At 35.1% G+C, this 12,909-nt stretch overlaps 1 protein-coding gene across 3 annotated transcripts in view; it reads left to right on the top strand.

Annotated features, from left to right (window-relative positions):
* Window positions 1-12,909, top strand: part of ATRNL1 (attractin like 1) — a 379,876-nt gene that overhangs the window by 85,308 nt on the left and 281,659 nt on the right. For all 3 annotated transcript variants that reach the window (XM_027740024.2, XM_027740021.2, XM_039383740.1), the window contains exons 11-13: window positions 7,007-7,091; window positions 8,899-9,107; window positions 11,297-11,415. In XM_027740024.2, coding sequence (XP_027595825.1) covers window positions 7,007-7,091; window positions 8,899-9,107; window positions 11,297-11,415 — 413 coding nt within the window. The remainder of the gene's footprint in view (window positions 1-7,006; window positions 7,092-8,898; window positions 9,108-11,296; window positions 11,416-12,909) is intronic.

Below are 12,909 nucleotides of genomic sequence, written 5' to 3'. Positions count from 1 at the left end.
TGACAGCAGTTTTCTCATTTAGAAAAGGAATTACCGTAGGTGTGTATAGAAAAATTATATCTGCACTGTTTGTGAAAGTCTGTGCTCTGTGATAGCTCTTTGGGACTCAGGAAGTTACACATGCAAGGGACAGTTTGTGTATAGTCATCATACGTAGTAATGACAGTTAATACCCACTGGGATGTGCATGTCTGGAAATCTGGCTGCATACTTGTAATTAATAATAGGGATTTATTCTTTCAAAATACTATGATATCTTTTTCTTTAGTCTTTGCTGTGTAATTGAGAAACTATATATTATGACTGGTACCCTGCATCCTCCCAACTCCTCAGCACTGCTTGGTAATATATAAAAAATGCGTACATTTGGGAGACTGAGATTTGGTAAAGTAGAAAAGTAGACACTCAGCACTGACTTCAAATTCTGTTAAGTGCTTAGGTCCCACAGAGGTTAGTTTAAATAAACATGCAGGACTACATAGGACTAGACAGGAAGTGTGAAGTGTCAGAATTGATGTTTTGCTTATCTTTTCTATTTGGTACAAAGTTAAGTCTGTTTTTCGTGGTTTTTTTTTTTTGTTTGTTTGTTTGTTTTTTTTGTTTTTGTTTTTGTGTTTTTTGTTTTTGTTTTTTGTTTGTTTGTTTGTTTGTTTGTTTGGTTTTTTTGGTTTTTTTTCCGTTACTGTTGGCCTCAAGTTCACCACTGTGTTTTCTGCCTATGTAGTGGCAGAGTGGTTCAACTAGGCCTGTGTGCTGGGGAGTTTTTTCTGAATACTTGGTTAATTTAATTCTATTCATTGTATAAGGAATAGGAAACACTTTGGAGAGATACCATGCTTATCTGTCTTCAATACAAAGTTCTAGTCCAACTCCTACTACAAAGTGCTATTGTTTTGCAGAAATTGGTCTAATGAATAACTGGGCTGAATTCTGTGAAAGGTTTAGGGTAGTGAAATAAACAAAGTAGTTCTTAGTTTTTTTAAAACACATGTAAAAAAGGTGAAATCACTTCATGAAGACATCTCATTCTTTAATCACAAGAAGGGATTATTTGATGCAAGTTAGGAAAATTTGAGAATGCTTTATACATACATTTACATGAATTTGGGCAAAAATAGAACCTGGATCATCTCTCATATGGCTTCCAGTGTAACTGGAATGAATTAAAGACTATTATGGATTCTTCTTGCTGCTATTGGCCTTTTAGTATTGCAGCAGTCATGGTAAGCCCTCTCAGGCAAAAGTCTCTGATAATGTCCTGAAAAATAGCAGAAGTTACGCTATGATCATTCAGTCACACTCCATTTTCTGGACTATGCTAACAACCAACTTTTTGGAACCAGATTATGTCTTGTAACCAGATTTGGAGAAAGAATCCTATCATCATCTGTTCTCTCCTCTAGTCTTTGGAAGAAGGGAGGGGTTCAGCATTGCAGCTTTATTTCTTCACTTTTGTCCTCAGTCTTTCACAGAATCACAGAATATGCTGAGTTGGGAGGGCCGTAGAAGGATCATCAAGTCCAACTCTTAGCCCTGCACGGGACTTTGTATCTGGTGGAAAGGTTGAGAAACCATATCATGTGTCTTTCTTCCTTATCCTGCCCTATAATTAATACTGCAGTGCTGATAAATGTATTGTATAAATCTGATTTATAACTTGTAGGACATTAGCATTATTGGAAAGCTTTTCTCCCTCTAAATGTGTAGATGGGTAGTTGGAAGGCTCTGTCCTCTGTGGGTTTTAATTTTCTGAACAACAGCTCAATTTTCGCCCCGGGGATCCTGTTGAAGTAATACTTGAAAATAATTAAACTTACCCTGAAATCCACCACCACCACACTATATATTTATATAAATATGTGTTACATACATATAAATATGTATGTATACACAAATGTTGCTTATGTGCATGTTGAAGAACTTGTTTTATGCCATCTTCAGATAAAAATTTTGGAGCTGTACTCTAAACCTTTAGGGATAGATATGTGAAGTATTAGTTGCTTTGGTTGTTTTTTTTTTTAACTGTAGAACTGTGATACAGGAGCCACCATGTGCTTAAAACTTGCATTTCTATTTCAATCAGGGCTTAGAAAAGTAATTTAGATTATATTTTATGAGTATTCAGATGCAAAATTTGCAAATAAAAATAGATTATTAGACACACAGAATCAGAGTTTAAAATGGATTCTAACTATTGAAACTAGTATTAAAATCTGTATGTATAATTAGATGCTTTTTTGAAAGATTAAGGATATTTATTTTAGTTCCTGGCCAAATGATACTGTTAGTAGGCATATATCTCTATGCCTAAGTTCCTTAAGTTTCAGTTTATGAAGTATTTAGTCTGTCCTTTTGTTCCACATATGCCAATGCTAAGGTATCTGGATACCCTAGAAATGTGTAGAGAAATACTGACAGGGAATCTCTATAAAAGCCAAAAACTGAAGTCATTGGAACATGGCAGCTGTTTCTATGTTCTCTCCTAACGGTTGTTGTATTTCAGCATTGTTTGTATCTATGGCAGAAGTGCAATAACACATATATTTACACCAATAATACACTCCACAATGTTTCTTTTGTAATATGCAAATTCAATTGCTTATGAAAGACAATATTACATGTGAAATATTAAGTTTATTCCAGGGTATTCAAACAAAGCTTAAAAGCATTTTCCTTTTTTGGAAAAAAAAAAAATCAAAATTATCTCAGGAGATTGACTTTAGTTCCACTTGTAATCAAACCTATTGCTTGTATTTTGTAATAAAATGAATTGTTTATTCATAAATTGTTTGCTTGTAAAAGAAGTTGTTTCACTTCTAGTCTTTGTCATCGACAAAATGAGCAAGTTTAAACGTCTGTAAATTTATTTTTTTCCAATGTAAACCCATTTATATTTGCAATTCTCCCTCCTTCTGGAGGTACAAATGGATTATCAATGTGCCATCAAAAAGAAAATGTAAAGCAGCCGCTGTGAAAGATTAAGTTTTATGTGTTCCTGAGCACTTAAGTCATAAATGTAGTTCTGGTGCAGTCTGTAATAGCAATTACCTCCATATCGCTGTGCTATTAGAAGAGCAAAGCCATAATAATGTAATGCACTAATTGCTCCATTTAATAGTAAAGCTTAAGGTTGTTGGTTTCTTTATATTGCTTAGGGAGTCACTGTTCTGTGTGTGGATGCTGTTGTAGATGTTAGTTCTATAGTTTAAATTCAATTCATGCTGTTCTGAACATACTTGTCTTCGTGTTTTCCTAAGAGCAAGAAGATTTTTATTATCTTATTAAAGAAAAATATTTATGCAGTGTGGAAAGAATCAGAAAGTAACTTTTTTGTTACTAACTAACTTTCATGATGTTTTTAGTTGTTTGTGTTTAGTCTTTAGTTGTCTAGAGTCACGAAAAAGAACTAGACAGAAGTATAATGGTGTCCATACTTTGTGAGCCAATATTACTTCTGTTACCAGAGAAAAACTGACTGAGTAATTATTGGAAATACACAAAGAGAAAATAGAAGCTTAAGCTGCCACTGGATTCTATGTAGAACATGAGGCTGCACTGCCAGTGTTGCAGACTGTGATTAAGCAGAATAAAAACATTGGGATTTCAATCTATTTAAATTGTTTGTAATTGAGAAATTATTTGATAATGTAAACATAAAGTAGGTAGTTTCATATACCTTCCCTTAAAACTTATCTCCAAATGTAGTAAGAGTTTGTCACTAAATCAGGCTGCCAGTGCAGAAATACCAATTTGATTCTAGAGGTAAAGCATGGAACATCGGTTGCCACTTTTTTAGAGGCTTAACAACTTCCTATTTCTAGCAATATTAATTTTTTCTGTGTTTTTTTTATCTGTTCAGTGGAACAGCATTAACTTGGCATAGTGAAAAGTTACCTCACTAGAACAGTGAGGGTACTTTTGCTCAGAGATGAAAACTTTAGGTTTAAATCCCACCAGGTAGGAAATGAACCTTTTTCTCCTACATCTTGGGTCATTACTCTAACTACTGCTATACTATATAAAGCAAGTCTTTTTCCTTTTATCGTGTTTTGGAAGTATGAACACTTTCCATTATTTAAAGTGTGCTGTGAGAGTATCACTTTGAGATGGCCATGGTGCTTCTGTTCAGGCTTGAGTGCAGAATTGGGCATTGTGGGGTAGGGGATGAAGATGAGTTGTAAATAAACTTCTTTTCAATGCCTACAGTTTTTCAGCTGAGTTTCTATGGTTTTTCCTGCAAGGGGACTTTTTCAGTTCCTTGATTTTTCTCTTATTCTTTAGAAAATATTGTAGATTTGGAAGTGAGTTGTCAAGATTTTCAGGGTTATTCTCATAGTTTCTTTAGTTATTGAAAATAATTAAGGTGTCCTTAATGCACTTAATAAATCAGATGAAGAAATGGGAGAGCAATCACCTTTGAAACAGCTTGTAGATATGCAGCTCTCTTAGATTTTTCTCTATAAAAATTTAAATTTGAGATAGTTGGGTGCTCATCTTTTATGATTTTCAGAACTGCTTTATTAACTTAACTCAGGCATGAATTGAATGGAGCTTTGTTAACTTGATTCTGCACCAGTTCTGCCCTAGTGTTTAAGTAATACATTTTTCAAAATCAGATATGACTGGCAAGCTCAAACTTTAGACTGCCCTCCACTGCTAGACAGGTTTTTAATATTATGTTTAACTATGTGTCTGAGGAGCAAAAAACATTCATAAAAAGACTTGTACGACTAACCGGATGAGCTAGTATGCTATATTTGTCCTATTTTTCCTCCAGTCACATCTTGGTAAATTTGGTCTTAGTTAGATTTTTAAAAACAAATCCATGTTTTACTGATATGACAACGTTGATTAGAAATGTGTTAGGTTTTCTGTTTCCCCCCCCATAAAATGATAGTGGGAAAGCTTCTAGTAACAAATGTATATTGTTGCAGCACTGAGAGGTTTTCTATGAAATGTCTTGGTCCTCTCTGATATCAGGAATGCAATATTGACAGTAGGTTGTACATGAGACGTGTTGAGGCCTGACCTGTTGGAGTGTGGACCCTGGAGTGCATTACCCTGTGCAAAGTTCAGTTGAGGTTTTTCTCTGCCAGCATCAGCTGGATTGCTTTATATCTAGTGCCTTTCTATAGTGTGCTTCATCACATAACAAATTTGTGTGACTGGCAGCTCACTCTGAGAGCCACTTCTGTGTCATCTGGTAACCATTTAATCTACACTGGGGGGGAATATGAACCTTTTCTTTTAATGATGTAACGTGGTACTGCTTGTTCTTGAAGTAGAAGCCCTAGTAACAGAGAGAAAAACCCCAGTATTTCTCCTTGTACTTTTCAGTGACTAAAAATTCTGCAAATCAGTTTGGAATGAATAGTATTGTTCCTTCATCTGCTTAGTTCTATTAAAAGCAGTATGTGCTTTCATGTGCTTTATATTGTACTTGGTTACATACAGAGACAATGGTAAATACAATGAATACCATATCTTCCTTCTCCTTACTATCTGTATAATACCTTAAGAGTGCATAACATTTTATCGAGGAAAGTATTTTATTCTTTGTTCCATAGAGTTAACCATCATTATTAGACTTAATACAACATACAAAACACATAGAATGCTGTAATATTGATAAATAATGTAATTCATGCTACATTCACTGTTTGGCACTTTCTTCTTGGAGCAGTCCAGTGAAGTCTGGAAATTTGGGTACTTAGGGATGTTTAAAACAAGTTTGAAGATGATGAACAGGAATGAATTCTGTTTGATTCTTTACCAAAACCTACGAGGAATCCATTGGCTAAATACCAATATTTTGTATTAATCTGCTTTGTGTTACTAATTCTGACTCTGCAGTTTCTATATGCGTGTGCTCTATCCACTTACCCACTTATCCACTTCTCTGTATTAGGAAGAGTATGCTGACCAAATAGGTATTCTTTTTTCTGCATGTCCAAGTTGATAGCTTTGCCACTGGTTTAGAATAAAGTATGTCTCTCTGTATATAAATAAAGCCATGCTTTTATTTGGATTAAATTGGAGAGGTCTCTCTCCCTTTAACTTGTTTTCAGCTTTGGATTTAATCCCTATCTTTGTGTGTATAGCAGATTTTTTTTTTTTTTTAATAAAAAAACTGTAACCCTCTGCCTGATCTGAAAGGTTTCCTGAAAGTTTACCCTCCAAAATCTGTTATGACGAATTCTGGAAATGTTTTGCTTGCTCTGTAGAAAAGTACTTTCTTTGCTCCATTTTAAAGATATTTCTTTGAAGTTTCAATCTGCAGGTGCTCCTTATTTCTATTGTTGTGGGATTTGAATTTTTGAAGTCTGTAAAGTTCAAGGAGGAAATAATGAAGAAGGAACTAATTGTTCTAAAGAACTAATATTCCAGTCAGGAAAGGAAAATGAAACTACACCAGAACCATATTTGTAAATGTTCCTACAGCAGTACTAAAAGAAATATGCTTGAATGGTTAATTTAACATGGAAATATGGCATTCATCTCAAATATGTGGTGAAAGGAAAGTAAATATTAGCATTCTTAAACCAAGATATCCAAAGTAAGACAATAATGTGTTGGGTTGCACAGCTGAAGGTGTGGTAGTTTGTCTTAAAACGCTTATGAAAAGAACTAAGTTCACTGTCATAGATGTTCCTTGAAAGTGTATGAATTGAAATCCTGTGGCTGATTTGAGAGTGTGTAAATATTAGGGCACTATTACTGATCACTTGATAACAATGATGGCAGTGCTTGTTGCTTTGGATGTTGAAACTGGCTGTGAAGGCAGAGAACTCTGTGTAATAAAGCAACCCTTCCATGAGTGTCCTGTGGCCTTGATAAATGTCAGGATAGATCAGTGTTGCTCACAGGTTCTTGGAGCACCTAGTCAACAAAAGGAGTACATGTTGATTTATTCTTGAGCAATTAAAGTATAGTTTGCATATATTCTGCTGAAAACTTTTCAGATTATTTGATATATGTTTTCATATATTTTTGTTGTGTCTTTCAGCTTGTGACGAATGGAAAGTTTTGCCAAAACCTAATCTGCATCGAGATGTCAACAGATTTGGTCACACTGCTGTTGTCAGTAACGGGTAAATGAAGTGTCTTTTAAATCTTCCTCACCACTTTTCTGAATGAAAAAAAACAAAAACCCCGTAGCAGAAATTAGACTTTTTTGAAGTATGGTTCAATGACATAGAACTGATCTAAGTTATTAAAGGGAAAAGTAGTGCTTGTCAGAGTCTTTACTTGTCTTAGGTAATCAGTCCAGCTAATCATCATCATAAACTACCATGCTGTGGAATCTGTTCAATGGCATTTTAAGTTAACCTTCTAGTGTACTGAGGCATTTCCTCAGTATTGTGAGCTACAGTGAATTTGATATTTGGTACCAACTATAACCTTCACTTAGTTGTAGTGGGAGAAATATTTTTTTCTTTGCAGCATACTATAATTTCTTGTTCTTCTACAATCATAAAGTAACCATGTAACTAAAATTTGTTTGGAAAAAGGCAATATTTGGATGATACTGATACAGTTATCGTCTTTAACCACTTGCAGGAGGAAAAGCCTGCCAGCATCTAGACAATAATAAGTATGTTACTTATCCTCTAGAAAATGTAGCATTCTTTCATGTCATTTCATGTTGAGTAGAGAAGAACAGTAAAGCTTCATCATCTAGAAAAGCAGGTAGAGTGGATCTGGAGTTTTCTGGATTTGGTGGCTGAGCTCTGCTTCTTTTACCCCAATCCCTAAAGTTAAAATTGTAGGACAAATGTCTCCTTTTTACTGGAAAATTTGTGGAAAACAGAGTTCAGGTTTAAAGGAATCTGTAGTGGTTGCTTGTGCCAGTTTTACTTTTGCTGGTTGCCAACTTGCCTGATATCTGATAGTTGCAGTGCTCTAGATCATTGTACCTCTTCTACATTATTCATCCCACTAATAAACTCAGTATTAAGTATATGTGGGCCACTTAACAGATCCTCTGCCTAGGGATATTGTATAGGTCAGAAATAACAGAGGTAATAAGTCACACTACAAATAAGAGTGTGACTGCATTTAACAAAAATAACACTAGGTTGTAAGTCTGTACACAGAGCACTTGACATTAATCAATGAACAGATTTATTCATTAAGAGAAAATTGCTTGGAATTAATGAATTCAGCAAGTGCTAGTTTTTCATTCTGATTTGTGCCTTTTATGACGTCTCAGCTATGTCTGATACTTCAAGAACTGTCACTCTGAATGAATTATACTCAAGGTGAAAATTCCTTTTTTTTCTTTTTATGTACGAAAAAGTGCAATGCAAGATACTTTCCAGATTTCTGCTATTGGTAACTCTATGATTAATTCTGTTATAAGATTATATGATACAAGAGATACACAGGTTTTCTATTGCTATCTTTTACCCAAGATTGTTTGTAATTTTAAATGAGAAGATTAAGGACTCAAGGTCTTGGTTTTGATGTCAGCAGCTACTGCACCAGAAATATTACCAAAAAAAATATCCATCTTGTGAATTTTTGCTGCCTGTCTTTGAAATCTTTGTGAAGAAAAATGTTCTTGTATTTCATGCTCTGTTCTCATTACTGAGCTGCAAAACTGAAGAGTTTCCTCCAAAGCTCTTCGTTGTTGTTCTTTCCAAAAATTTGGTGTATGCCACTTCCTAATACATACATCACAGTGAGCTTCCAGCAATTTTTTGTTAGTCTAAACTTCTATGGAGAAATAAATTGAAAAACTAATAATTAAAGGAACCACTGACAGAGTGTTTATAAGCGAAAGATGAAGAAAGTTTTTTATGATATTATGTGGGGTTTTAAATAGTATATCAAGACAGATAAATCAATACAATATGTCTACAGTAACAGTTATATTTAACTGATTTTTCCTAATAGGTCCATGTATATATTTGGGGGTTTTTCAAGTGTTCTATTGAATGACATCCTCGTGTACAAGCCTCCAAACTGTGAGGCATTCAGAGATGAAGAGCTGTGTAAAAATGCTCGTCCAGGAATAAGATGCCTGTGGAATAAAAAACACTGTGAATCTTGGGAATCTGGACATGCTAATAACATCCTTAGAGCAAAATGTCCTAAGAAAACAGGTAAGTGAATTCCAGTCTTTTTAGTGTCAGATTTGCACTGTGATGTAGGAGGTGGGGTGTGGGAAGTGGTGGTGGACAACCCCCAAACGACTCCCAAAAAATGTAACCACTGGAATGTTAAGACTGTTCCTCTCTGGAAATACCCAGTGTAAGAGATTTATAGAAGATTTTTTTTTTTTAAATCATTCAGTTCTGGAATCTTTTTGTATTTTAAATACAGGGAAGTAGGTGCAATAGAGCACAAGTTTAAGGTGCTGAGGGAAAGCATAACAGCAGTCAGAGCACAAATGGTCACTGCAGGTGATCCCTGGCATTACAGGCACATGAAACTCTCATACCTGTATGTGTCAATAAGTGAAAAGGAAAGCAAGACTGCTTCAAATAGATTGTCTATCAAACAGTAGCATTCGTACAGAAGAATATAGCGCAGTCTCAGCTGGAAAAAAACTTGAGACAAACAATCCCTTTGTTGCAGTATGTCAGAATGGGTTCAAGTTTGTCATGAATTTCTATCCTGTATTGTTTGAAAGAGCAATTTAGTGTTGTGAATAACTGTACAGCTTATTCCTAAAGCATTTTGGCTTGTCATAAATAAATTGCTTGTGAAAGTGTTGTTCTTATGCGTCACACGAACAGAATATTTATCGCTGCTACATGAACCTACTACTTTTTCTGTGCATCTTTCCTTTCAACACAGTGTAAAATTGCTTTTGGCTGTGTGCTGTATGTACAAACTGCCATACAATTAAACTGGCAGTCTATGTTAATGCTTATTGAAGAGTTATTAGCACTGCTATTAATCAACACTTCAAGACAGTTTATTTTCCTCTTAGCTTTTGCTAAGTTAGTTTCTGGACTAGCTATAAAGTTGCAAACTCATAAAATAAAAGGTGCGTGATATAACAAAAATGTTATCCAGGTGAAGTTCTCTGGAAAACTACTTCTGTACATTTTCATAACATTTAAAGATCTAAAGCGTAATGAGTTTCATATATATATATAAAAAATAAAAGTCTTGAGGCATTAAATTCAATACAGATGAAAGTGGATCTTATAAAAAGCTGATCATATCAACAGGTGCTTAAAAAACCCTGAAACAAAACAAGGCACAGACAGAAAGGCTGAAGGAAAATAAAAAAGTTAGAGCAGTTTCTAAAGTACAGCTGCTGCAGTGGCAATAAACTACAACTCAGCTTGCAAGACGTGAGGTCTGTAGAATTCCAGTTCCAAAGAAGTTGCACGAACAGCACTGCTTCAGTGCTGTCAAATTCTTCTGGTTTCAGGCGGTAATTTTTTGCCAAAAGCCAATTTTTCTTATATTATTTTACATCACTTGGCTCAATTTTTACCTGGTTGAGAATATCATCTGAGAAACTGCTGATGGTCAATATTAAAGGATAAGCAGAAATTTTAGTGAGTTTTCAAAAGATCGATTCTTGGATGGAAAGGCTTCCCTGGCAAGAGAATCTCTTAAACCTGCATGACCCTGAGACTGAAGGAGCCAAACCAAACAGGAGTTAAACACAGTAATCAGGGTAGGAAATGGTACAAATTCTCCTATTTTGGATCATGGTGATGTTTCAGATTTTTATCTCCTTTAAACAGAAGTAACAATTTGTGTCTCAAACTATTTTAAATAATCTGAATTTTAGTCCAAGTATTAGGAATTTAACATGAAGTCTTTCTCAAACATGTTTTGTAGAGAAGGATAGAACTCTAACTTACCATAAAATGTCCATGTGTTGCTAATATCTGTCTTAGATTTTTTTTTATTTACTATTTTTGTCTTCTTATCTTCTTGCATAGCCATCTAATATTTTTATCAGAAACCTGCGTCTTAAGAGAATCTTTCTTCTGTGTTAAAGAAGTGAAGAAAGAATAATTGAAAAACTTCTTCCTACTCCTAATTTATGCATTGTGCTACGAGAGCTTGTATGCTGTATATCTGAATATTCCTTCAGTTGATATGAAACTTGTGAGCCTTCAGATACAGTTGTTACTAAAGGAATTTTTAAAGGAGTAAATCCTATTAACTGAATAGAATTAATTTCCTGCAGTAACTTAAACCTTTAAGAATGGTTAGAATTCAAATGGAGGATGTAATGGGAAAAGCTCTAGGCAAGTGTTTAAAAGGTGGTATTATTCTCCTTTTGTGGGACCTTTCTTTTTGACTGTTACTTGTGTTCCAGCTGCTGCAGACGACAGATGTTACCGGTACGCGGACTGTGCGAGCTGCACTGCCAACACAAACGGGTGCCAGTGGTGTGATGACAAGAAGTGCATTTCGGCAAATAGTAACTGTAGCATGGTGAGTCTTTGCAAATCTTTGAGCATGTTATCAGTACTGTTCCTTTTCTAGGTATTGTAGAATAATACTTACTTGTTTTGAGCACAAGCATCAACATGTTTGTCAGGCTTTTGCAGTAAAAATATTGCAGAAGGCAAAAAAAAATCTAGGTCAGGGTAAACAAAATTATTCTTTAGGGTTTTGTTTAGCCCACTGTATATTTCTCAGGAAAATATCATTATCTCCTAATTAATGACATTTGAAAGGTCACAGAATCCATTATTAACTTGTGTTTTCTGCATATGTGGGGTACAGTACGCAGGCAGAAACTGTGGAAACCCGTGAAGGGTGGCTGTTTGTTTTTTTCCTTTCATACAGAACTGGGTCAGCCTCATTAGTCTTGGCATTCTGATCATTGGTCATCATAGAAATTTTTTTCTTTAAGTCATGGACTTACTTGTCATCTCATTAAAGGAATATGAGCCTCTGTAACCATGAGAGTAACTGGCTTGTGATGATTTGGTGAGATTGTTCTGATGTTTTTAAGGACAAGTGATCAGATCCCGTAGATTCAAGCAAGTTTATAGTTTTTTCTTTTTAATATTGCTTAGTTTTATACTTCATGTTGTTGTTGACCGGCTGCTGCATCTCTTGCGTGTTCATTTGATTTTTGACAAGCTTGTAATAGTATTTTAGCTTTATAAATTTTGCATCCTTATACTTTTCAGGTAGCTGCAGACACATAGCTGTACTTGAGTTCAAAATCCTTTCTTTACACACTTCCATTAGTAAAAGTAGCTTGCTCTCTGGCTTGAACCTGTTGCAAATCAGTCTTGTTCTCCAGACAGACAAATTAGGGTGTGAATTGGATTGACTCTGACTCAAATCTTGCCCATTTAGAGTGAGCACAGCCAGTTCTAATCACTGGCATTTGTAGCTAGTCACTACTAATAAAAGCCATGCAGACACAAATTCATCAGTGGCCACGTTATAAGTCTGTCAGAGGGATTTCACATTCCAGGCACTAATGGTTAGTTTCCTTTGTGATCTTCAAGGGCTCTTCTTTTCCTGACACATTGTACTATATTAGGTACTAATTTTCTAACCATGGTTTTCAACTCCTGAGCAAGGAACAGTTGCTAAGGAGCAGACCATCTTCATCCCGTAATAAATATGAAGCACTCGGTATTTTAGCACAAGTTTCTCAGTTCAGTGTCCTTCTCTGACAACCTTTCATGACTAAGATTGTCAGCTTAATTAGCAACTGATGCACTGGTTTTCTCTATATCATTTCCTGTCTTTTATTCAGGCTTTGAAGTGGATAGGAGAGGCTGTTAGTGCAGTTACTGAAGAATGGAATAGTGAAGATTCATCAAAATGATTTCTTAAAAGAGGCACCCTCACAAATTGGAGGTGGCTGTTGCAAAATTAGTCTATTGGCCATGAGATGATGGAGGAAGGATTTTGCATCTTCGATATACACCCACCAAAATAGCATAAACAGAATGGTTCCAT

Source organism: Pipra filicauda, unplaced genomic scaffold (assembly GCF_003945595.2).
Source record: "Pipra filicauda isolate LSUMZ 115617 unplaced genomic scaffold, ASM394559v2 scaffold322_size837228_pilon, whole genome shotgun sequence".
NCBI lineage: Eukaryota > Metazoa > Chordata > Aves > Passeriformes > Pipridae > Pipra > Pipra filicauda.
The sequence above is the reverse complement of the archived record's forward strand: the minus strand, read 5'-3'. Positions and strand labels throughout refer to the sequence as shown.